Genomic DNA, 27029 nt, shown 5'->3' on the forward strand with positions numbered 1-27029 from the left:
AGCAACAGTGCTAAACTTTCTCCATTTGTAGACAGTCTATCTTACCGTGGACACATGAACATCAAGGCTTTTGGAGATACTTTTGTAACCCTTTCCAGCTTCATGCAAGTCAACAATTCTTGATCGTTGGTCTTCTGAGAGCTCTTTTCTGCGAGGCATGGTTCACATCAGACTGTGCTTTTTGAAACCAGTAAACCCAAAACAGGTGTGTGTTTTTTAAGGGCTGGACAGCTGTCAGCAACACATCCAATATCATCACACTGATTGGAGTCAAGGTTGGCTCACTCCTGGCTCCAATTAGCTCTGTGAGAAGTCATTAAGCTAGGGCCTCACATACTTTTTCCTCCCTGCACTGTGAATGTTTACATGTTATGTGCAATTAAACCATGGCAACATCTAATGTTTGTGTAGTATTATGTTCAGCAGATTGTGTTCTTCTATTGTTGTGACTTAGATGACGTTCAGAGCACATTTTATGCCCAATTCATGCAAAACTCCACGTAATCCCAAGGGGTTCACATACTTTTTCTTGCAACTGTATGTGAACCCTCACCTTGCAAAACAACCCATTCAGTTTAAAATAGAAATGAAAGGCAAAACATTTATGTAAAGATATAATAAAAAATAAAAACTCTTCTTTTCCCTTTTTATAAGTCATCACATACCTTCTGTTCTTAGCTGCATAAGGAGCTCAGAGAGCTGGGGAGGAGAAACAGCAGCACACTGATTTTCACAGTGGGGGGGCGGGGGGGTGCTATTACTGGGTGTCCAGTGCATCCCTATACCTTTGAGGAAGGGTAGGCTCCCTCCAGGCATATATGCCCTTAATCTATCCATTATTATACACAGAAAGTGCTCCAACTTTGGAGACTCTCAAAATGTATAGAGTACACTGTAGTATACTGGGGTGCCCTGACATGGCCTCTGCAGCTTACTCATGTACAGTATTTGCAGATGTGTGCAAACTAAACCCCTTGTTTTAACGTGAACTGTTAGGGGAATTCTGTCGGTTGAAGGCTGGCTGGAAAGTAAGCTGGGAATATTTCTTTGTTGTTTTTAGAGATAAACATCAGTCTATACCCAGGCAAAAGGGTTAGAAAACAAACAGAAAATGTTAATAATAATTTTTTAAAAAGGGGCACCTGGTTGGGCCACTTGGTCTTTTTCTGCGGTCACACTTTCAAGTTTCTAAAGTAATTTTCTGAAAAATTTTGTTTTTCTATAGCCCAGGTGAATGATCAGGAAGAAGATGACTTTGCAGATGAAAATGATGTTCAGGTACGCTCAAACTTCCTAGAAAGCTGCTTATGGAGGACGGTGGAGGTGAACAAAAAGCACACGTATGTATCACAATTTTTTTCACATACAGAAAGTAATATTCCTGAATGACAAGCTGCTAATTTATTTTAATAACTCTGTGGCATTCATAAATAAATATGTGAATGTTTCAGAGTTTAGCAACTGAAGATAACAGAGAACAGTGTTCATTTTTTCCAACAACCGCTAACTTATCATTCAGAAACCTCTAAATAGAAAATTTCACCTATAAATCTTCCTTACGCTCCATGCACACTGGGCGTTTTAATAACGCTGATTGTGTTAGCTGTGTAAAGTTGCGTTAACAAAATTTTTTTCAGCGTTTTTTAGCATTTTTTGCATTCGCGTTTAGCTGTATGTTTTTTAGCGTTTTTACACATAAAAAATAAATATATTTTTGCTCAAAAAAACACTCCAAAACATCGGTTTGCCACGGTTTACCATGTTTTTCCATGTTTACACGTGTTAGAGCGTTTTTACAGCTAAAAAACACCTCTACAAACCCACTAGTTCTGGGGTTTTTTCCAGCCAAGCAACGCTCCCACCAAAAAATGCTTAATAAAGCCTATGTGTGCATGGACACATTGGATAACATGCTTGGGAGTTTACTGGCTATAGATAAAGATGCCAAAAGCCAAAAACAGCAGCTGTAAAAACGTCTAGTGTGTACGAGGACTTAGAGTGAACCTGTTGCCAGGCTTTAAACTCTCAAGCATTTTAATAAGCAGCAGATGAATTTTAAAACAAGTCTTCACTGACCTCTGTAGCTACAGGTACTGTGGAGGAAATAGAGAAAATGTCCAAAACAGTCCCCACTGGGAGATTTCCTCTCTCTATTTCTGTTATGGTGATAACTGTAAATTTTTTAATTTCCCATCGCTGTCCCAGTTACAATGGTGACCAGGACAAATAGAATGGGTGAATATCCCCAGCAGGGACAGATCAATGAAAAAGAGACAGGGGTTTTAAGAATCCCCACTCGTTCTGAAGCTTAAAAAAAAGTTTTCACTTTACATACACTTTATATGCACAATATTAATACCAGCGATTGCACAAGAGTACATTTTGCTTTCTTTTTTGTCCTAAAATATAGAAATATTGTAGCTCAGCATTTGGAATATTAGCTTGCATTTAGAGAGGTATCTACTCAAGAGACAAAACTGTAATACTACCACTTTAGATGACTGGTTTGCGGATCTTGAGTATGCCATCCAGTTCTGGTCACTGGTCATCAGGAACAATGTGCTGGAACTAGAGAGTCCAAAAAAAGGCAAAAAAAATGATAGTGATGCTCAGATACAGTTCCGATTTAAGATTCTAAACAGTACAAAACTGATAATGACAGAAAAATCAGATTCTGATTTCTTTCCTTTAGTGAATGGGTTCCAGTCCCAGATTCTATTACCACATGGGAGATCCAGGCAGTCGGAATGTCTGCAGGAAAAGGTAAGATCTTTAAAATCTTTCTCTATCAATGCATTGTAGCCTCTGTGTACAGTTTCATCTTCAATGGTAAAAAGCCAGCACTTGTCTCAATGTCTCAGCATAGGCCATGTGACTGGATGCCTGCTAATATAGGATTCCCATTTTACCAGCATTAGGTAATTCTTTCAGCTCTTGACTAGGGGATAAAATATTTGTCCCTATGACTGCTTGACCAACACTTCACTCCTTCCTTACCGAAGTAATAAACATGACACCAAACTGGAGTTTATTGGCCATAGCAGCCCTTTAACTAACACGATTGTATAAATATCATATACATAACATACAACAACAGTCAGTACCATATGAAAATTTGGAGCCCCAAGGTCCTTGTTAGGATCACTTCTTCAAGTATGTGCTTAATCAAAAATTAGGCCTCCAGCTGCAAAACACCACTAATAGCAGGTACAACCCAAGCAAACTACTGGGTCCCTACCAATGTACATTTTTTGCCTATAATAAAGCACATACAAGGACCTTGTACCCCACCAGATGCCATGACAAAAACAAACCATTTGGACTGCACAAAGAAAATGCCAAAATAATTAACCCAAAGAAGGGAGGGAGGGTGAGAAGTTGTCCCAATGTAGTCTCTTTTCTGATGGACGACCTCACCAGGATCCTCCTACTGATCCTCCCCTGCAGCCCCACCTACTCCTTCCTACCCACCAACTTGGTAAGTACCCCAATCCTTATTTAATTTATCATATTTAAAAACTCCTTTCAAGCCAAACCCCTTTTAACCCTGTCATGTTGGCCCTTGTCTAGACTTCCTTCCTAAATCTGCCCCTAACTTTCTTTAAGGTTTATTTGCAAAGCACAGATTGAGCATTAATGTAACTTTGGTTGTTTTTTCAGTACATTTCTCTTCTTCTCCAGTGAAGCTCTTTGCTGGTATTGCTCTGATCATCTTGTTTTTCAGGGTTTTGTGTGGCTGACCCGGTCAAGGTGAAAGTTTACAAACCGTTCCACATTCATTTGAGAGTTCCATCGACAGTGAAGAGATTTGAACAGATTGAGCTGAGACCTGTATTGTATAACTTTCAAGAAGTGGAGATGAAGGTGAGGGGAGTACACGCCTGCCATACACATACAAACCTCTCATTAATGCTGACCACACATAGCAATTTCATTTTCATGTACCTGGTGCTGGAGGTCAATGGAGAGAGGACTTCCTTTGTGGCTAAGTTCCAGACTCCCCTGGAGATGGGACAGAAGGAGTCAGGCCCAAAGTAGCAGGGGTCGCCTGCAGGAATGCTTGTAGAGATGATCTGACTGAGGATGCTTGTCAGAGCTACACCCAGGAGCACAGCTGATTCACTGGAATAGTGTCTGCAGATAGGTGGTGCCCGTGAGAGATAGCAGGCCTTCAGAGTAGCAGAGGACAGCAGAGTAGTCAGTTCGGAGCCAGGGTCAGATGTCAGGTGGGGATTAGAGCAGATGTAGTCAGATAGCCAGGGTAATACACAGGAGAACAAGTGAGAATATCCGTTAGCCAAGCCGAGGTCAGATCAGGAGACAGGCAGGGAAGACAGGTTCAGGAACAAGTCCAGTCAGTATCAGCAGATCACAATAGCAGGGGAACACGGGACAAAGGTACTGAGGAGCCAGAGATCAACCAGCAATTTGAGAGCATGATGGGCTTCCTTATAAAGGCCACCTGGCACCAAACTGGGCTAATGCGTGCGTAACTGTGTGCAAGTGTGCATGCGTGTTCCGGCTTGCATCCATGCGCCAATGCGCATAGATGTTCACTAGTGGGCATTTCTGCATCCATACAAGGTACTGGCAGGAATGCCAGATCTCCATGTACCTCTGCTGTACACAGAGCCCTGACATTCATGCACGTTCAATCAGCTTTGCCATTACACAGATGATCATATGAATCAAGACAATCTGCCACTGTTTCAATTATTTCATGGTTGTCTTGACCTGTGCAGTTGTTTTTGCACAAGGCTGTTTAGAAGTGGTTGAAATTGCCTAAAAAAAATGCAGCTTGTATGGCTAGAATAAGATTGACAAGTAGTAAAATGTGTGATTATGTTCAGTACTTTGTATTGTGGGGGTAGCTTACTGGTTTACCCGCCACCCTTCCATCTCAATACATCAGATCCAGATAGTGAAACAGCATTGTACTTGCTGTGTCTGGGATGTAGGTAATCAGAAGAGGAGGCCAAACTAGGGGGTCTCCCTCTTTATATATCACATCTTACAGTAGGACTCCATGTTGTTTACTATAGGAGACAAGGGGGAATTCTGAGTGGGTGTGGCCAATCATTGATAAGCAGGGGCTGGCTCTCCAGCTAGTTCAGTGCTACAGAATTGGTTTGGTTGCTTTGGAAATGTTGAGAGCATAGGCAAAAAGGAACTTAGGTAGACTCTCAAAGCACCACTGTTTCTTAATTTTAGCCTGTCTCACTTAACCTCATGTTTCTAGGAACGTACTGCAGCTCTCAGTACAAATATAATCCAAACAATTTCTGGGATAATCCAGGGCCTGAGCACACAAACATCAGAGAGACCTGAATCCAGAGATTGAGCAGAAGACTAACCTATTCATCACAGGTTAAATGTCCATCAGTCTATTTATCCTTCCTTGAATAGAGCAGGTGTGCGCTGCAGAGACCTGGGCTGCATTGCTGAGTAATGAACAGCAGGTGACAAAATCTCAACAAAGGCTCAAGGCCCTACAATATTAGGGGTAAGATATATATATATATATATATATACATATATATATACACAGTGCTCAGCATAAATGAGTACACCCCAACAAATTTGTCAGAAAATCTTTACTTTCCTTTCAGAATCAACATTTTCTATGGGATGCTATACTACAAAATACTCCCAAAAATGCGGACTTTTGATTACAAACGAGATTTGTTAATTTGCAAACACAGAAAAGTATTTTTCCTAACAAATTCATTCAAGGACCATGTTGCAGAAATGAATACACCCCAATGAAAGTCTTAGGAGCAAAGCTAAATTTTAGACAACAGAATCCTATTGAACATGAATGTAACTACAGGTGATTCTAATTATTCATTAAACAAGTGTCCAGCAGACAATTGATCATAAAAGGGTGTTACTTAACAAAGAAAACCCCTCCCATTTCATGCTGTCAGCAATGGCACCACATGGAAGAGAAATGTCACACGGCCTGAGAAAGACAATCATTTACACAAGAAAGGTGAAGGCTACAAGAAGATCAGCAAAGCTTTACTTATCAAACAGAATACTATAGCAAAAGTGATACAAAGATGGAACTGCAACCATCTCAAAAAGACATTCAGGCCATCCACGAAAGTTAACACCTCAACAGAAGCGTCAGCTGATGAGAGGGGTTTTTGAAAATCGCCATGCCAGTTCACTGCAGTTAGCTAAAGCAGTAGAAAGCCAAACTGGGGTGATTGTTTCCCATGACCCAATATGGTGTACACTGCAGAGGAATGGCATGCATGGGTGTCGTCCATGAAGGAAGCCTCTCCTAAAGTCCATGCACAAAAAAACCCACCTAGAATTTGCCAGGGACCATGCAGAAAGAGAAGACTACTGGGAATCTGTGCTCTGAAGTGATAAGACCAAGATAAATGTTTTTGAAATAACGGGTTCAAAACTGTATGGCATCACAAAGGTGAGTACAAAGAAAAATGCATGGTGCCTACAGTGAACCATAGTGGTGGCAGTGTCCTTCTGTGGAGCTGCATGAGAGCTGCTGGTATCGGGGAGCTGCATTTCTTTGATGGTATCATAAATTCATAGATGTACTGCTCTATATTGAAAGAGAAGATGTTCCCATCACTCCGTGCCCTTGGTCGTTGTGAACTTTTCCAACATGACAATGGTCAAAAACACACTTCTAAGGCTACTGTTGCATTTCTGAAGAAGAACAGGGTGAAAGTGATTCAGTGGCCGTGTCTCCTGATCTGAACCAAATCGAACACCTATGGGGAATTCTGAAGAGACAAGTTGAGCATCACTCTCCATCCAGCATCCAGGCTCTAAAAGAGGTCATTCTTAAAGAATGGGAAAATATAAATGTTGCAATATGTTGCCAACTTGTTCATTCCATGCCTAGAAGACTTGGTGCTGTCCTTACAAATCACAGAGGTCATACAAAAATCTAGATGGAGTGGTTTTTGTTGTGGGGTGGATTCATTTTTGCATCAACTAATTTGAGTAAAACTGAAGATTTTGTAATCTAAGTTATATTATTAACCTTATTGTCATGTAATGAGCTAAACAAATGTTCTGTAAAAGTTAGTTTTGGCAACATTTTGGAAATTGTCTTTGTGTCCACTGAGATATTGAGAAATTGATTAAAATCTTACTTTTCAAAAGGGGTGTACTCATTTATGCTGAGAACTATATATATATATATATATATATACACACACACACTGTATACATATATTACACTGCAAACTGATAAATATTAATATATGTTAATGCTTGTCATCCTGCATGTGACCTGTCTGGACCTCTTTTTAGAATAACCTCACCAAATTATATATATCTGTGATGGTTGCTCCCACTCTCTACCTTGCAAGGATTGCCAAGCCTGTTGTCGTTTGTTTAAAAGCTGTAAATTATATAATGCATGTTGTAATCTGTATTCGCAATAATCAGAGAACCTGTGCAGAACACACAAGGGATGTCATGAATGGTACAAAAGACTGGAATACTTCAGCTTCTTTCCTTCTCTTCTGGAACAGGTGAAAGTGTTTGTGGAGAAAACAGAGGGAGTGTGTACCCCCAGCACACCTGAAGGAGGCGCTGTAGAGCAGATTGTAACTTTGGCCAGCAGGTCAGCTCTCTCCATCCCATTCTCTGTGGTTCCCATTGGAAAGGAAAACCTGGCCGTGACTGTCAAGGCTTTAGGACCGTTGGGCATATCGGACGCTGTGTTGAAAGTGCTTCATATCGTGGTGAGAACTGGAACTGTATTTTAAAAGTGTGGGGCCATGCACAAGAAATAGAACATAGCCAGTTCTTCTTTTAATGACGATGACATTTGTTCTTCCATCCCTAGAATAAGTTGGCACTATGTGATTGCTTTGGAAGGGGCGTTAGACTGTAAGATTCTTATGGGACAAAGACTGATGAGAATACTTTTGATTCGTTGTGAATAATTTGATTCTTTGTTTTTGCCTCACTTACATAAAAGATCAGGCACTTTTGCTTCGGATAACCCCTTAACTTCTTTCTGTAACCTTAAAGTAGTTGTAAACCTCAGACATGAAATATGTATAAAGCAGATGCCTCTATACTGTGTACTTTTCTCTATTCAGAGCACTAAGTGTCATTTCTGTCTGCTGCCCCATTCCTCTGCTATCAGCATGAATCCCATCTGACAATTTTTCCTGACACCAAGAGAAAAAAGGTGACAAAGGAGGGACCTCCAACAAATTGACAGCCTCAGCTCTGTTCCTGTGAGCTATGTGGAGGAGGGGGGGGGTGTCCCTTCCCTCCAATCAGCTCTCAAAGCTCTCCGCACTGAGCTCTACTGTGTGTAATTTCAACTCTCCACCCCCTGCTTTCTGAAAGCTCAGACAACCACTTTAGGGCTTGTTCATAGATGTTCCCGAGCATGTATGTTTTATGTGTGTTTCCAGCATCCCATTCAATGAGGTGCCAAACGCTTAGGAACGTGCAAAAAGTATGGCAGGCACAATTTTTAAAATTGCACCCCACCAAACTGCATGGTACTGTGGTACCACATATTTTGGTGGCCATAGACCCGCCAACATTTTTCTAGATGCTTGGGGTGCCATTAGGAATGAATGGCCCCCATGCACTCCTGAAGAGGGTTAGCGCATTTCCAGGCTATGCAGGAAAATGAGTGTGCGATACCCCCACTGCAAGCGGCCCTTGGACAGGCTTCATAACTATACATCTCTGTTTTCATGTGGATTTTCTTGCATTGTCATGCATTGACAATCAAAAAAGAATATGAATTACATAGATTTGAACTAGCACCATTTAAGACAATGGCAAACCTGTGCTAAACCCAATCAAAAAAATCTCAAATGATCTTGAACATTTTAACAAAAATGTTAAGTCATTTTTAAATCTGAAGCTTTCAATAAAATACCTGGTGATCCTGCCAGAAAGGTTGTGTAGGCATTTCTTGTTACAAGGTGACAACTCTCGGACTTACAGTTCTTTTTCTTCCACTGTCAGATTGGCTTGCAGCAGAGACTAACAGTAGCCAGACCAACATACTTTACAAAGGTATGTTCTGCTGTTGTCACACCCAGGAAGAGCAGGTAGATTTAAACTACCTAAAAGAGTTTGCAGGACATCAGCATATAGCAGGTGCTCAGAGGCAGAGGATTAAAGGAAACAGGAGACACAATGTCTCTTGTGTTTTTATCATAATCGACAGGGTGTTTTTATTTTTTGGCACTTACAAAGACTGTTGTGTTACACTATTTGATTTATTATTATTTCTCTGTGAACATCACTTGTTTATTATTGCTCTGTGTCTTTAAGCTGTCTCCTCCTGTCTAAGCTGAGCTCTTTCTCTCATCATACATGTGTATACCCCTCCCCCGCCGCTCTCTGTAGTCATTCAACTGTATCCTGTCTACCTGTATGCATCTTTCCATGAGGCTTACAACATTAATGTTTTTCTACCTATGATTATCCTCTATTAAATGGAACATTCGAATGGTCTTCCTCATCTGACTTCCTCTACATGTGAGTTTATTGAGTTAAACTGTCTGACCCGATGCAAGAGATAGATTCAACACCACGTCGTATAGCTGAATACATCGCTGGAGATAAAGTTTATGGTCTTGTAGTTGAGTCAGAACAAAGATATATAATGGCAATGCTATGTAGCACAATGATGCAGGACTTACATGCAGGAGATTGTCCAAGGTGTGATTTCTCGAATGACTGTCCAAAGACAGTTTTCCTCAAATGAGACTCCCCTAGCTAGGAGTGCTGTACTAAGTTCAGCCCTTGAACAGTATCTCCTCCACCAATCCAGAGCACTGGATATGTGATCTAAGACCTCATCCTCTCCACTGGCCTTTCTCACAGGTAAGACTTTGCATAACCCTGTCTCTCCTTGTTAGGAACCTGTCCCTGGCTATAGGTTCACCTTTCCCTGGCAAACGGGTTCCTGTCCCTATCCAGCATACTCCACACTGAGCACCCTATGTGATGTAGTACCTGCTATCTACAGCACTCTGCATCTCAAAGATGGCAGGAATCTTGCATCATAATTAGACTCAGGCTCTCCCAAAATGGTGCTTGGAGCCCATGGCAGAAGGCACATTAGTCCTATGTCGGGTTTCCCTTGTGCCAGCAGTAAACAGTGGTCATATGACCTCTTTACTACTGGGAAACAAACATGATTTGACTGAGTGTTCACTGGATCACCGCATCAGCCCCTGACCTGCCTGATAGGCGGACGTAACACTCGACATGTTGGCAGCGACTACCAATACCACCTAACTACAAGCAGCATTCAAACGCAACAGTATAGAAAAGGTGAAAACAAGTATTAAAAAAGATATACATTTCATTCAGCTAGGGTTTGTCTTCGTGTAGTCTTTTTTATTCTTTGCCAATTCTTTGCAGAGAGAAGGCGTTCCAGTGGTTGAAGAGAAGACATATGTTTTGGATCCCAAAGGTAATAATTATACTGTACAAAATCTGCACTTACATTTATTGATGTAAACAGGAGCATACTAAGCTTTGGATGATTGCCACAACCTTGAGTTTCTATCAGAGCAATACTTAAACTGCTCCATTATACAAATACCAATATCCAGTAGGAGGCTTGTGCTTTGTTCCATCCCCTGAGCAGCACCCGAAGCATCTCTATTTGCCTGCCAGTGTGATAGGTGTCCTCATGAACAATGGTGAAGAGAGGAGGTGGAAGGAAGTAGAGAAATGTGCCTACTAATAGTTCTTTTGAGACTCTTGAGAATAGTGTTCAGTACAATGATACCTATGGTTTGATTATGAGAGGTCACATCAACTATTGGCTTATATTTAATTATAACTTCTAAAGAGGTTTCATGGCTTCTATGGTTCTATGGACCACAACCCCTTCTCTATAGTTGGCAAGTGTGTCTCTTGGTTGAGCTTCTCTAACCTCTTCTGACTCCTCCTTACTACCCCCTTGCTATCCCTATCTTCTCTACAATTCTTTAATTTGATTGTTTCAGTCCTCTTAGAAAGTTTAGATATTGAGTACAGAGCGGTAATGTCATGTATATTATACAAAGTTTTGTTAACCATGCAGTTTTATTATGGATGCCCTCACACAGGTCATGAGAGAAAGCAGTGACATTTTTTTACTTCCACTCCTGTGACCTGTAACATTGTTTGGTTAAAGTTCCAAACAAGAGACCCTATGAGTAAGTGCCTTGTCAAGTGAAATGCGTTTCGAGTCTTTGTACCTCTGATGGACTAGTCTGTTTAATGGATGGGTTGATAAACAGCTCTAAGGCTTTCAGACATTCCCTTTTTCTTCTTTTAAACTTTCACAGAGACTGTTGTGGTAGCTGATCACTATAGGGCACTGGCTGGTTGGCTGAGGATTAGAGTCTGTGGTGGAGTATCTGCAGTTTGTCTCATGTGAGTTAAAGATGGGTATAGCCTGTAGGTCCATTGGCAGGTATCTTTACTTCCTCACATCCTTTTAACAATCCAACTACGTATACTACCCTCATGAGAAATCATGAATTTCCACCTGTACATATGATCTTCTCTGGAAACTCCTCTTTGGTTCACAGCTTTTTGTCTTGGAAATATTTAAAAATGCTCTTTAATTAGAAATGGGGGATATCACATCCCATGTAACCTTTGATACCCATATAAACATTTTTTTTTCTATCTATCTTTTCTCTCTGGTTGTCCAATTTATTGACCATATCAATCTTATACTTGTATAACCTTAATATGGACAATTGTCAACTCAGGGACCCAGGGACAAGGAGTGGGCAGGAATGGTGACTGCCCTAGGCTCCATAGGTTTACTTTAGGGACGAGGGTGCCTATCTTCTGTTACAAGGATGACAGGAGTAGTGACAATGACAGTGATTTTGACAAGCGAGAGACTGCCTAGCTTAGGATCTCCTAAGCCTGCACATCATGAACAGGGTGTGTGGGGTTGGGGGACACGGATTGGCATCTTTGACCTGGGCATTGGATGACCTAATCCCAGCACTGTGGCGACCCATTTTAAAAAAACAACTGAACCATATTATCTGTTTGCATAGCAGACCATCCTTCGTTTTGAGTGCTTTTCAGCATAACTAAAGCTACTATATATAGGGAGCTTGAATTAATGCTGTACTTTCTGTTAATTATGTTAAAGGAAATACGGGTATACTTTACAGTAAGTCCTGTTTATCCCACAAATTGTGCCTTGTAATCATTTTTGTCCCCTTTATCATACAGACTCATCCAGAAGAGTTTTAAGAATTGAGGACAACTTACCTGCAAATGTGATCCCAGATGCTGATTTCCGCTCTAGTGTGAAAATTACCAGTAAGTACTGTCATGGCTGCATTTAGGTAAACAAGGCAGGCGCCCAAGTTTAGCCTGTGGCAACACAGAAAGTGTCCATGGGAATAGACCTGAATAAAGGCTAATGGATCTTTTATTATAAAGCAGCTAAATAAATGTGGCACGAACTTAAACAAAAGCCACAGCATGAATATTAAAGCCTGTGTCCTGCCATCGTGCTGTAGAGAATGACCCTTGGTCAGGGGCGGACTGACCATTTGGAAACTCGGGCACTGCCCAAGGGCCCGGGGTCAGTAGGGGGCCCCATGAGATGCCCCTGGTACCTTTTTCAGGACACAGGGGCCACATGATCCCCTATTACCCGGGGGCCCCATGAGTTGTCAGTCCGCCCCTGCCCTTGGTCTTTGTGTGGAAACAGTGGTCTCTCCACAGAGGTCTAACTATGCCCCCTACAGAGCTAGAGCTTTCCAATCTCCAAGCATTAGCATTGCTGATTGCATAACTCTGGCTGTGACTCTGGCATCAGACTGCTGCATAGAAACCGCTTCTAATCTTATGTTTGCTCCTAACCACGGAGCATCTTCACTATGTGAGAATCCAAGCTAACTAGGTAGCAGGTATGCTCAGGTAGCAGAGCCTGCATATGTACTGTTCCGCCAGGGCTGCCCCTCTCTATATATACTGTATATATACAAACTGTACATTGAAACAAGGTTTTTATATTTAAAAAAGTTTTTTTGACAGCAAGTTCATTGTGAGGCCCCATTCATACCTTTGCATTCCAGGAATGCCCTAGAAACACGTGTTTCTGTGTGTGTTCACGAGATCACACCGAAATGCACATCACGTTTGCAATGCTATTATTTCTAATTGACACCATCAGTTGTGGCTAGGGGACACACATTTTGTTGCGTGACAAAACATGCGAAGGATCATTACCAAAAAAGGGTCCAGGAACCACTTTGGCATATTTGTTGGGAGTAGGACAGCCCATTCAAGCGAATGGGTTACCCCAGGGGTGGGCAAACTTTTTGACTTGAGGGCCGCAATGGGTTCATATATTGGACCCGGGGGCCAGACCAAGAGTAGATGAATGATGTGTATGTGTCATCCATAGTAAGTATAGTAATATTCCCCCATAGTAAGCATAGTAATTAATCCCCCATATAGTAATTCGTCCCCCATAGTAATTCATCCCCCATAGTAATTAATCCCCCATATAGTAATTCATCCCCCATATAGTAATTCATCCCCCATAGTAATTCATCCCCCATAGTAATTCATCCCCCATATAGTAATTCATCCCCCATATAGTAATTCATCCCCCATAGTAATTCATCCCCCATAGTAATTCATCCCCCATAGTAATTAATCCCCCATATAGTAATTCATCCCCCATAGTAATTCATCCCCCATAGTAATTCATCCCCCATATAGTAATTCATCCCCCATAGTAATTCATCCTCCCTATAGTAATTCATCCCCCATAGTAATTCATCCCCCCTATAGTAATTCATCCCCCCTATAGTAATTCAATTTACTTACCTTTGCTCCGCGCGTTCCTCTCGTCGTGTTCCCGCGCCGTTCCGGTCTTCAGGGTGGACTGTGAGAGGAGCCTAGCTCCCCTCACGTTCGTCACGCTGCCCTGCCTACACACATCCTGACAGCCATCCTGACAGTATCACGCTCCGCGGGCCGAATTAAAAGGTCCGCCGGGCCGTATACGGCCCGGGGGCCGTAGTTTGCCCATTGCTGGGTTACCCTATAGTGTTGCGCAACAAATGGGCAAAAAAAAGCATGAAAAAAAATCCGCGAACATGCGCATCGAGCAGGTGTGAATGGGGTCTTCCTCCAGCCCTATAAGTTGTGCCTGCACCCACCTGCATTTATACTGAGCTGGCCAGAACTAGTTCTTGAGGGGGTCTATTCACATTTTCGAAACTCGTACTGTGAAGAAGCCTTTCCGTATGTGGAGGTTAAATCTTTTTTCCAGGCAGACATATATATTTAGAAATGAGATTACAATTTTAAAACATGATAATGTTACATTATGCTTTTCATTTTTCAATATATATCTTAAAATTTAGGTTATAATTTCTTTTAACATGACTAATGCATATAGTAACCCCTTCATTAGATCGCAGTTTACATTGAAAAATGTATCATTTATCCTTATGGTAAATGTTTGTTTTTGCTCTCCTGCAGTGGACAACCCAATCAACACCATAAACAACAGCCTGAGCTCAGATGGAGTGAGCAAATTGATCCGAGTCCCCTATGGCTGCGCTGAACAGACTATGATCTCCACTGCTCCGGGGGTGTACGCCATGCGCTACCTTGATCAAACCGATAAGTGGTTAACTCTCCCACCAGATCGCAAGGACCAGGGCCTGGAGAACATGAGGAACGGTAAGAGTACCATGGGGTAAGAAATGTTAGCAATTTGTTCATTGTGATGAAGCAAGGATGGTTAGGAGGGACGGTCTAGGGTTTGATTTGGATGATATTGGTTCTACAATGGCTGTAAAAGGAAGTCTTATGCAAATATTGAATAAAGGAAGGAGTCTTATGTGCTGCTAGAGATATATATAACTACGGTATATTAAAGCTGTAAGCACAAAAAATGTTCCAGCACTTAAAAAGCAAATCAAAACAATAAATAAATAGTGCTGTGCTATAAGTCTCAACCTAAAAAAATGAAGTCAGTTTCCATCGTTCAGAAGAGTTTTCCAAATGCCCCGTGTACATGAGCCCTAAAACTGAAAAGAAATTCTACTGGGTTTCAACTTAAATGGTATTGATCTCTGTTCCAGGATACTCAAGGATACTACAGTACAGGAAACCTGATGGATCATACGGTGCCTGGCTACATAGACCCAGCAGCACTTGGTAAGAGGAGCTTTGCACAGCTCTACCAGATTCAGACAGTGTAAAAATAAAAAAGATTAAAAAAATGTTTTAAAGTACCCTCGTTCTCCCCATGCTCGCACGCAAAGATGAAAACACGCTTTGGTCCCATGCACATACAAACAGCGATCGTCCCACACATGTGAGGTATCACCGCAAACGTCAGATTGAGAGAAAAAATTCTAGCACCAGGCCTCCTAAAGCGGTAACCTGTAAAGGCTTTTAAAGCTTCGCCTATGGATACTAAAATTTACGTTGTTTGTTGCCATTGCAGGGAAGTGCGCAATTTTAAAGCACAACACGTTTGGTATCTATTTACTCTTAACATCATCTTTTATATTTTACCAAAAATTCAGTTGCGTATTATGTTTATTTGCAATAAAATTCAAAAAAGTGTTTTTTATTTTCCCCAAAACAGTTGTGGTTGAAAAACTGCTGCACAAATACCATGTGACATAAAAAACACCCATCAGTTTATTCTCTAGGACCTCTGCTGTAAAAAATATATAATGTTTGGGGGTTCTAAGAAATTGTCTAGCAAAAAATACTGATTGTTACATGTAAACAAAAAGTGCCAAAAAAACTTGGTCTTCAAGTTGTTTTAAAAAAAAACAAAAAAACTAATGCACGTTAAAGAAGAAGTCTCATTCTTTTTATTACATTGTTCTGTCCCCCATGAGGAAGAGTGCATGAAGCACTGTGTCCTATCTTCCTACACGCTGTGGGAGACTAGCTACATGGTCAGGCAGGACACCTTCCTTCCCCCATGGCTGTCCAACAATGCAGCCAGCAAGGAGACAGCTACATTGGAAGTTGGCACTTATTTCTGGCTCCAACATAGTAATGCGCAGCCTATGGCATTAGGGTGTGCATCTCAAAGCTCAAAAACACACGTGTGCATGTCTACATATATATGGCCCTGGCACATTGATCTCCCTGCTGGCACAGTGAGAGAGAAGTACGTAAGCCCTTCTCTTATGGCAGAATGGTAAGAGGGAAAGCTTTCCCATCTCCATGCTGGCACACAGAGCGATAATGCTAATGCGCACAGGGTGATTAGGGTGTGCCCAGGCACACTCAGCACAGCCTGTGTGCATGCCTATGGGTTCCAAGCACTTTTTTGAGACTAGTACCAGCAAGAGGAATGTGGAGAGTGGGGGCATGTCACCCTTCCATCCCTCTGCACTCCTCATGTCTGAAAAAAGTGCTTGGAGCTGGTGATAAGTGCCAGCTATCGATGTAGCTGGATGTGTTGTTGGATAGCTGTGAGGGAAGGAGGGCGTTCTCTCTGACCACATAGCTAGCCTTCCAAAGGACATAGGAAGATGGGGCAAACTATACTAAAAAAAAAAAAAGACTTCTTCTTTAATGATCCCTACTTGCTCCCCCTCTGGGTTTTCTCAGGCTCACATCTTTTGTGGTGAAAGTGATGTCCTTGTGTCGTAAATATATTGACGTTGATGTGGAAGAGATCCGGCAATCTGTCACCTATCTCACTAGCAAGCAGATGAGCACTGGGGCTTTCCAGGAAACCACACCAGTCATCCACCAAGATATGATGGTAAGAATATACAGGGCTCCTAAAAGTGCATTGAATTTAAAGCTGAGGTTTGCCTTCTCTGGTTCCTCCTTACCCCTCCCCCCAAGAATCAAACCATTTCTTTTTTCATTATATACCTTATTTTAGACCCAGTGACCTCATCACCAGGTCATTGTGCTTCTCTATGCTGGGCAGCCAGCTCATGGCTGGTGGAGGGGCACAGGGCCTGTGAAAGTCTAATACTCAATCAAATTCAGGACTTACACTGCTTGCATTTAAAAATAGTGTTACATAGTTAGTCTGGCTGAATAAAGACAAAAGTCCATCCAGTTCAACCAAAAAAAAAAAAAGTTATAATCCTATATCCACAGTTGATCCAGAGGAAGGCAAAAAAACCTAGCAAAGCATGATCCAATTTGCTCCTGCTAGGAACAAAATCCTTCCTGATCCCCCAAGAGGCAATCAGATATTCCCTGGATCAACTTTACCTATAAATGTTAGTATCCAGTTATATTCTGTGTATCTAGGAAAGAATCCAGGACTTTTTTAAAGCAGTCCACTGAGCTGGCCAGAGCCAACTCTTGAGGGAGTCTATTCCACATTTTCACAGCTCTCACTGTGAAGAAACCTTTCTGTGTTTGGAGAATAAATTTCATTTCCTCCAGACGTAAAGAGTGCCCCCTTGTCCTCTGTGATGACCTCAGGGTGAATAACTCTACACCGAGTTCACTATATGAACCACTGATGTATTTATACATGGAGATCATATCCCCCCCTTATGTATTATACATGGAGATCATATCCCCCCTTTATGTATTATACATGGAGATCATATCCCCCCCTTATGTATTATACATGGAGAGCATATCCCCCCTTAATCTCCTCTTCTCAAGAGAGAATAAATTCAGTTCCTCTAATCTTTCCTCATAGCTGAGCTCCTCCATTTCTCGTATCAGTTTGGTTGTCCTTCTCTGTACTTTCTCCAGTTCCCCAATGTTCTTTTTGTGAATTGGTGCCTAAAACTGAGCTGCATATTCCAGATGAAGTCTTACTAATGATTTGTACCGGGGGAAATGATATCTCTCTCTGGAGTCTATACCTCTTTTAATACAAGAGAGGATTTTGCTCGCTTTAGAACCCGCAGCTTGGCATTGCATGCCATTATTAAGCTTGTGATCTACCAGAACTCCCAGATCCTTCTCCACCATTGATTCCCCCAGTTGTACCCCCCTAGTATGAATGATGCATGCATATTTTTAGCCCCAAGTGCATAACTTTACATTTATCAACATTAAACCTCATTTGCCACATAGTTCCCCAATTGCACAGTTCATTGAGGTCGGCTTGTAAATTGGAGACATCCTGTAAGGACGTTATTCCACTGCACAGCTTGGTGTCATCTGCAAACACTGAAATGGGATTTATAATCCCAGACCCTATATTGTTTATAAATATATTAAAAAGTAAGGGTCCCAACACTGAACCGTGGGGTACACCACTGATGACCCCAGACCATTCAGAGTATGAATCATTAACCACTACTCTTTGATTACAATCTTTTAGCCAGTTTTCTATCCATTTGCATACAGATTTTTCCAAGCCTGTAGACTTTACCTTACACATTAGCCGTGTGTGGGGAACTGTGTCAAACGCTTTTGCAAAATCCAAGTACACCACGTTCACCACCATCACTCTGCCCAAGTATACCACGTCCACCACCACCCCTCTGTCCAAGTATACCACATCCACCGCCACCCCTCTCTCCAAGTATACCACGTCCAGCGCCACCCCTCTGTCCAAGTATACCACGTCCACCGCCACCCCTCTGTCCAAGTATACCACATCCACCGCCACCCTTCTGTCCAAGTATACCATGTCTACGGCCACCCCTCTATCCAAGTATACCACGTCCACCGCCACCCCTCTATCCAAGTATACCACGTCCACCGCCACCCCTCTGTCCAAGTATACCACATCCACCGCCACCCTTCTGTCCAAGTATACCATGTCTACGGCCACCCCTCTATCCAAGTATACCATGTCCACCACCACCCCTCTGTCCAAGTATACCACGTCCACCGCCACCCCTCTGTTCAAGTATACCACGTCCAGCGCCACCCCTCTGTCCAAGTATACCACGTCCACCGCCACCCCTCTGTCCAAGTATACCACATCCACCGCCACCCCTCTGTCCAAGTATACCAAGTCCACCGCCACCCCTCTGTCCAAGTATACCACGTCCACCGCCACCCCTCTGTCCAAGGTTTTGCTCACCCCCTCATAAAAAGAAATCATATTTGTTGACAACTTCTGTCAATTATGAATCCATGCTGTCTATTGCTTAAAATATTTTTTTCCAGCAAGAACTCATCTATGTGATCTTTTATTAAACTCTCCAGTATCTTCCCAACTATAGAAGTTAAACTAACAGGTCTATAATTACTTGGTAAAGATTTTGTCTCCTTTTTTAAATATTGGCACCACATTGGCCTTATGCCAAACCAGTGGTACTATGCCAGTCATTAAATAGTCCCTAAAAATTAGAAACAATGGCTTTGAAATGACAGAGCTCAAGTCTTTAAGGATCCGTGGGTGTATAACATCCGGTCCAGGTGCTTTATTCGCCTTTATTCTGTCTAAATATTTCTTGATCATATCAATTGTGAGCCAATGTGGACCATCTGGAGCTGTGTCAATACCATGCCCATTATGGACAAGAGCTCCCCTATGCTCCTTTGTATACACAGAGCTGAAGAAGGTATTAAATAAATTTGCCTTTTCTTTGTCCCCACTCTAGATTATTTTGTAAAGGGCCTACATGCTCGGACCGGACCTTTTTACTATTAATATATTTGATGAATTTTTGGGATTGGTCCTGCTATCTTTTGCAATCTGTCGTTCTTTTTCAATTTTTGTGGCCTTTATTTCCTTTTTGCACATTCTGTTATATTCTTTGTTGTAATGATGTATTACTGAACACAGAGCTGTGTGTTTTTAGATCTGTTCCGCTTTATGTGAACTGATCCTTGAGTGTCCAAATCTATCTTTTTTATCTCTGCAGGGAGGTGTTACAGGGAAGAACGCTGAAGTTTCACTAACAGCTTACGTGCTGATTGCTCTCCATTATTCTGAGGAAGCTCTTGCTGAAGATGACACCAAAGCGGTACGTGGACGTGGCAGTGTGCACGCCTGGGGCAGCACAACCAAGGGGGCAATGTTACAGTATTTTATATTGCAGTGCATCAAAAGACAATTTTCTGGGGGGATGCAAAGGGGAAACTTTAAAACCCCTGTCAGGTTTTTCAAAGTCTTTATTCACTTAATGATATCCACACCTAAGGATAGCTCCTTCTAGTGACTATAATGTGGTATTTTCTTGATTGAGGTATTTCAGGAAAATACCTCATTATGGCCACTAGATGGATATTGCGATCATAGGAAATACACATTGAGGGGATTATTCAAGATGGTTGTGAAAATGCTTAGACACATTTTTATTTTAACTGCTTCCCGACTGCATTATAGCCAAAAGATGGCTACAACATGATTTTCTAGTTCTGGGACGACATCGATGGACTTCCTCCCAGAACCCTGCTCCTTGTGCCCCCTTGGTGCGCATTGGGTACGCTCTGATTGTGTGTTCTGTGATCACAGATCCAGGTAAAGTGCCAATCACAGCGGCCCTTTATCATGTGACCAGTGGTGTCCAATTACAGCTGATCACATGTGAACAGACTTGCCAGTTATCGGCATTCCTTTCCTCACAAACTCACATTCCTTTCCTCGGCAAGACTATCAGTACATTGTTTACACTGATAATCAGGGCCCTGGTAATCAGTGCAGCCCTCCCAGTGCCCATCAGTGCAACCTATTGGTGCCTATCAGTGCAGCATATCAGTGCCCATCAGTGAAACCTATTGGTGCCTATCAGTGCAGCATCATCAGTGCCGCCTAATCAGTGCCCATCAGTGCAACCTAATGGTGCCTATTAGTGCAGCATCATCAGTGCCCATCAGTGCCGCCTAATCAGTGCCCATCAGTGCAGCCTCATCAGAGCAGTGAAGAAGAAAAATTGCTTATTTGGAAAATTTTATAACAGAAACTAAGAAACTTTTTTTTCCAAACTTTTTGGTCTTTTTTCATTTGTTTAGCAAGAACACAGTGGTGATTAAATACCACTAAAAGAAGGTTCTATATGTTTCAAAAAAATGCTAAAAATTTAATTTGGGTACAGTGTTGCATGACCGCGCAACTGTCATTCATAGTGTAGTGTGAAAGCGCTGAAAGCTGAATATTGGCCTGGGCAGGAAGGGGATGAAAGTGCCCAATATTGAAGCAGTTAAAGTCTGTTGCAAACCCAAGAACAAAAATGTAATATATTGCAGCTCACCAGCTAAGATGTTGTGGCTGCATTAGTTTGATTTTTTTCTCCTTCATTTTCACTTGGTGATCCCGGCTGTGACATACGTCCTGCCCTAGGGTGACATTTACTCACTGTAAAGGAGCAGCATTGTCACCCTAGGACAAGAATTGTGTTGAGACTACAGAATATCCACCCCTCCTCATCTCCATAACATAGTTGGTGTTCTGTAGTCCACTGAGAGAGATGTGGATATTGTAAATGATAACAGTGCAACACAGGCAGAGTGTACAGGACGTCTGGAGGTCACTGTATTTCTGACAGGATCAACAGGTATTTTTTTGCACTTATCAACAGATATAACAAAATGCTTGTAATAGTAAATTTACCGGATCCTAAAAGTATAACTAATGGCAAAACTTTTTTTTTAGTTTTGGATGGAGAGGGAATAAAACGCCTGTCAGGTCTTTATTGCAGTCTGTGCCCTCGTTAGAAAGATTCCCCCTCTCTATTTGTCCTGTTTACCAATATCATTGAAACTGAAAGTCAAAGGAAATCCCACATTTTTGGTTGTCCCCAGAAAAGTAATAGAGGGAAAATCTTCCAATGGGGACTCTAGTTCTGGTGACCTGGGGGTCCCCAAGAGATTCCTTTAGTTTGCAGGGATTTTCTCTCATTTACTGTTTGGCTCTGGGACAGGAAGTGAAGGGAAATCTCTGCAATGGAACACAGATGGTGAAAAAAAATCTGGCACAGGTTATCACCCTCCCTTACTCTATCCAGAATGAAAAAAATGTTTTGCCTATAGTTCTGCTTTATGGGAGTAAAAAAAATGTTGATTGTTAGGGTTTACATACACTTTAAATTCAACTTTATCCTAAATTTTAATCTCCATGTGTAGCCATTTTTTTTGTTTTGGATAGAGTAAAGGGGAGTTAAAAACCTCTGACGGGTTATTTTTTTTTGCTCTCGGTGTGATGATTAGCAAATTTCCCCTCACTTCCTGTCTTGTTTACCTTTCACATGGGCAGCCAGGGGGCAGTAAAAACAGACAGTTGACCCCCCCTTCTCCAACGCCCACCTAAAGCTAGAGGGGTTGTACACATAGCAAATTTATTGTGGCTTGTCAAGTTCACAGATGGCACCGCCTGAACAAATTCACCCTTCCAAATCAATGGGGCCACACTTGTGGCATGTTAGTTCCATTCAAAATTGCCATTTGCAAAGAAAAAAAAAACAGGCAATCAGGAGGATCACCTACTGAATACCTGGAACACACTTCCCATTGGAAGATTTCTACTCCTTTTTCTGGAGAAAACTCTACAATTTTGGATTTGCTTTCACTTTTTGGTGACAATGGTCACTAGTGCAATCTCCCCAGTGGAGACACAGACAGCAATAATTACTTGACAGGGGGTCTAGACTATATTTACTCCAGTAGAGCCAAACTATAGTCAGTGGGCCAGATGTGACCCTTTGCTAGCCTTTATCCAGCCCTTGGGACACTATTTGTCCCACTGCTATGAGGCACTATTCCTCTAAGTGGACCCCAATTGTGTGAAAAAATCCCTACTACTAATACCAACTATAGGGCACTATCCCTCCCAAAGATACCAATGATGGAGCACTATTCCTCCAATCAATACCAATGATAGTGCACTATTCCTCCAATCAATACCAATGATGGGGCACTATTCCTCCAATCAATACCAATGATGGGGCACTATTCCTCCAATCAATACCAATTATGGGGTACTATTCCTCGAACCAGTACAAATGATGGAATATTATTTCTAAAACCAATATCAATGATGGAGCAATATTTCTCTAACCAATACCAATGATGAGGCACTAATACTCCAACTAATCCCAAAGATGGGGCATTATTCCTCCAACCAATACCAATGATGAGACGTTATTCCTCTAACCAATACCAATGATGGGACATTATTCCTCCAACCAATACCAATGATGGGGCACTTTTCCCCTAACCAATAACAATTGTGAGGCACTATTCATCCAACCAATACCAATGATAGAGCACTATTCTCCCAGCCAATACCACTGATGAGGTGCTATTCCTCCAAGCAATACCAATGATGGGGCACTACTAATCCAGCCAAAACCAATGATGAAGCACTATTCCTCCAGCCAATGGGGCACTATTCCTCCAAGTAATACTAATGATGGAAATCACTCAATCTCTAAGCATTCTGATCAGTCAATGCTTAACGCAGTATAAGAGTCTACTACTGCCAACTAAAAAAAAACAGTTACGATCTCTTTGGAGATATGCTGCACACTTTAAATTACTGTGCCCCATAGCAGCCAGCATTAGTATGACATTAAAATCTCCTAGATTGTAAGATCGAAAGAGCAGGGCCCTTGAACCCCTCGTGTTTTGTTTTGTTACTGTACTGTCCCGCACTATAATGTACAGCACTGAGCAAACCTAGCGCTATATAAATACTGTATAATAATAACAATGATGGAGCACTATTCCTCCAACCAATACCAATGATGGGGCAACTATTCCTCCAAGCAATACCAATGATGGGGCACTATTCCTCCCACTGATACCAATGATGGGGCACTATTCCTCCCACTGATACCAATGATGGGGCACTATTCCTCCAACCAATACCAAGGATTAGGCAACTATTCCTCCAAGCAATACCAATGATGGGGCAACTATTCATCCAAGCAATACCAATGATGGGGCACTATTCCTCCAAGCAATATTAATGATGGGGCAACTATTCATCCAAGCAATACCAATGATGGGGTACTATTCATCCAAGCAATACCAATGATGGGGCACTATTCCTCCAAGCAATATTAATGATGGGACACTATTCCTCCAAGCAATACCAATGATGGGGCACTATTCCTTCAAGCAAAACCAATGATGGGGCATTATCCCTCCAAGCAATACCAATGACGGGGCACTATTCCTCCAAGCAATACTAATGATGAACCACTCTTCCTCCAAGTAATACCAATGATGGGGCACTATACCTCCAACTAATACCAATGATGGGTTACAATTACTATTGACTATTACAACAGGTGCTATGTAATTGATTTACTCCCACTGACCACCAAAACTGAGGCAATATTTACTTCCACTGAATCTGGGACATTTTCTACCCCCACTGGTCACAATCTTACCCCCCTAAAGTTTGCAGGACAATAAAACTGGCCCTTTTTTAGAACATTTGGAGAGCACTGCTCTACTCTCTCTAAAATGTAAAAAAAGACTTTGCCTATACACAGATCATAGTTTTTCTTTAACTCGTTTCTGTGTTCTTCTCTTCCTGCCATTACAGAAAAGCAGCATTAGCAAAGCAATAGATTACCTGCGCACCTCGTTGGACTCCTTGTCTGAGCCGTACCCCCTGGCTATCACTGCCTACGCCCTCGCTCTTACATCTGCTGACTCCATTTTGAAGGGCAATGCCTACAAAAAAATGATGTCTAAAGCCCAAGGAGGGTCTAGTGAGTGATAAACTATTATATTTTTTATTATATTATATTATCTTTCTACAACAATCTTTCCTTTTCAGCATCATTTCTGGTAATGATATTGCTTTTAGCGATATTCACTTTATACATTTATGGAAATTAGCAAAACACCTCCTCCCTTGCTGTATAAACATTTTCTTTCTAGGATGCCAGTATAACTCTTGCTATGCTTCTTTATTCTTTTGGGTATCTGTATGTACCCTCTAATAACTAAGAACCTATGCAGCTGCTTTAAAATAGAATCTCGGACTATTTATTAAAAAAAAGGAATAAAAAATGCTGTGTGCCTCATTTTTCTCACAGTTGTCGCAAATATTCCTCATAATGTGTCTAATATATGTATTTCCTATGATCATCAACTCTATCTAGTAGCCATAACGTGTGTTTGTTTTAATGAGGTATATCAGGAAAATACCTAATTGTGGCCACTAGATGGAACTTACAATCATAAGAAATATCCATATTAGACATATTACAGGTTATTTATTATAGCTCTGTGAACACTGAGGCATTTACACAGCAAATTATTTTAAGTCTGTCAAAAACCCAAGAACAATATTGTAACATTTTGACGCTTACCAGTCCTTAGGTGTGGTGGTGGCATTAGTTTTATTTATTTTAATCTGGAAATCCTGCCAGCAACACACTTCTGTCCCAAGCTGACAACACTTGTTCACTGTATTGTACTGATGGAGGAGCAACATTGTCACACTAGGACCAGAATTTTGTTATGACTACAGAATATCCACCCTCTGCTCACCTACATACAAAGGTGGAGATGTTCTGTAGTCCACAGTGCAGAGCTGATAACAGTGCTAGCTGGCCACAAAACACCAGCACATTTTAATGTTCCTCAATGCAAATTTATTTCTTCATATGAAGTACAGGATTATAACCATACAGACTCTGATGAGTTTCATCCAATCCTGCCCTTAGTCGTAGATGTGAATTTGTGGCATTTTGTAGATCATTGCTGCTTGCACTTGGGAAGAAGTGATGCTGTGCACTGCCCACAGGGGGCACTGTTTCACCTCTTAATACTTCGTGAGCATGTGACCTGAACACAGCTAACCAATATAAGTACAGCAGAGGTAAAGTGCACAGGAAGTTACAAGCTCGGTGGATTTCTGGCAGGTAGATTTGCTCTTATCAGACAGATATAACAAAATACTTTTAATGATATATTTAACAGAGCAAAAGGGAACAAATAAGAAATGTCAGTTGTTGGGGTTTATATACACTTTAAAGTGTTACTAAACCCCGGACCCTGCATTCACTATATTTGGTCTCCCAGGACCCTGCATTCACTATATCTGGTCTCCCCGGACCCTGCATTTACTATATCTGGTCTCCCGCAATACACAGAACATGGAAATGCAATTATTTTAGTAGATATAAACTGCTAAATACCTTTTCTCATCAGCAGTATATATCAGTCTTGTGACTTCTATCAGTGTCCAGCTGAGCACTGGTTAAAGCTTGTAGGAGGAGTTTTCATTCTGCTCTGTTTGTCCTATGAGGCTGCATAACCCCTGACCCCCTGTCTGGAGAGTCCCGATTGGCCCTGTGTTGATCACATGCACCTTTCCATAGGTGAAAAAAAAGCAATACACACTAAATTGAGCATGTGCAGAGTGACTCCTAGAGCTCTGTACTAACAGTAGATGGATTGGGGACAGTAGAAGAAGGGGAAGATCAGAGAAGATGGGATCAAACTGCCTTTTTAAACAATGCAGAGGATTAACCCCTAAGGTTCCACAATGAGTATAACAAGCATGCTTTACTGCATATACAGACTGATTTTACTGTTGTGGGTTTAGTAACACTTTATGTGACAGTTTGAAGTAAATATTGAGGAACTGTGTCAGATTTTTAACCTGCAACAGTACAAGAACAATTGGTCAAACCAACTGGTAATCAAACAATTAGGCAGCAGAAGTTTGCTGATGAAGCCATCACCCTGCTTTCTGCTTCTGTCAGCATGGTTACTGTGCATTGCAGCAAAAATCTGACTGGCTCCTTGTGTCCCTCTCTGTTCTAGCCTGAGTGTTTCTAACCAAAGAAATAAAGGCACTCACACTGATTACATTGGAATTAAAAACCATATAGGTCTTGTTGAACCTGTTCAGATGTAAGGTACCTTATGGCGGTATACCATGTGAGTGTGACTATGTAAGTAATAACCTCCTGCACATTGGTGCGCTGCTTAGGACATATAACACTTTTTTCTGTCCAGGTATGGTGCCAAACGTCTTGCTGCCTTCACAGGACTGTGCGCGTCCTCAAAATCTAGAAACAACAAAAGGAGGGCGCACCGACCAAGTGCATTACCAAAATAGCGATTTATTTAGAAATATAAAAAAGGTATTTACTCACAAATGCATGACATAGGCATATAAAAGG

The 27029-nt window shown here is 41.6% G+C and overlaps 1 protein-coding gene across 1 annotated transcript in view; it reads left to right on the forward strand.

Moving 5' to 3' along the window:
- Positions 1 to 27029, forward strand: part of LOC149449032 (complement C4-B-like) — a 121575-nt gene that overhangs the window by 60725 nt on the left and 33821 nt on the right. The window contains exons 18-28 of the mRNA XM_089693924.1: positions 1226 to 1340; positions 2693 to 2763; positions 3725 to 3864; positions 7518 to 7730; positions 10396 to 10447; positions 12226 to 12315; positions 14500 to 14703; positions 15108 to 15183; positions 16606 to 16762; positions 19803 to 19904; positions 24431 to 24599. Of these exons, the coding sequence (XP_089550050.1) occupies positions 1226 to 1340; positions 2693 to 2763; positions 3725 to 3864; positions 7518 to 7730; positions 10396 to 10447; positions 12226 to 12315; positions 14500 to 14703; positions 15108 to 15183; positions 16606 to 16762; positions 19803 to 19904; positions 24431 to 24599 (1389 nt within the window). The remainder of the gene's footprint in view (positions 1 to 1225; positions 1341 to 2692; positions 2764 to 3724; positions 3865 to 7517; positions 7731 to 10395; positions 10448 to 12225; positions 12316 to 14499; positions 14704 to 15107; positions 15184 to 16605; positions 16763 to 19802; positions 19905 to 24430; positions 24600 to 27029) is intronic.

Source organism: Staurois parvus, unplaced genomic scaffold, assembly GCF_062004578.1.
Source record: "Staurois parvus isolate SC_StPar_1 unplaced genomic scaffold, SC_StPar_1.0 ptg000640l, whole genome shotgun sequence".
NCBI lineage: Eukaryota > Metazoa > Chordata > Amphibia > Anura > Ranidae > Staurois > Staurois parvus.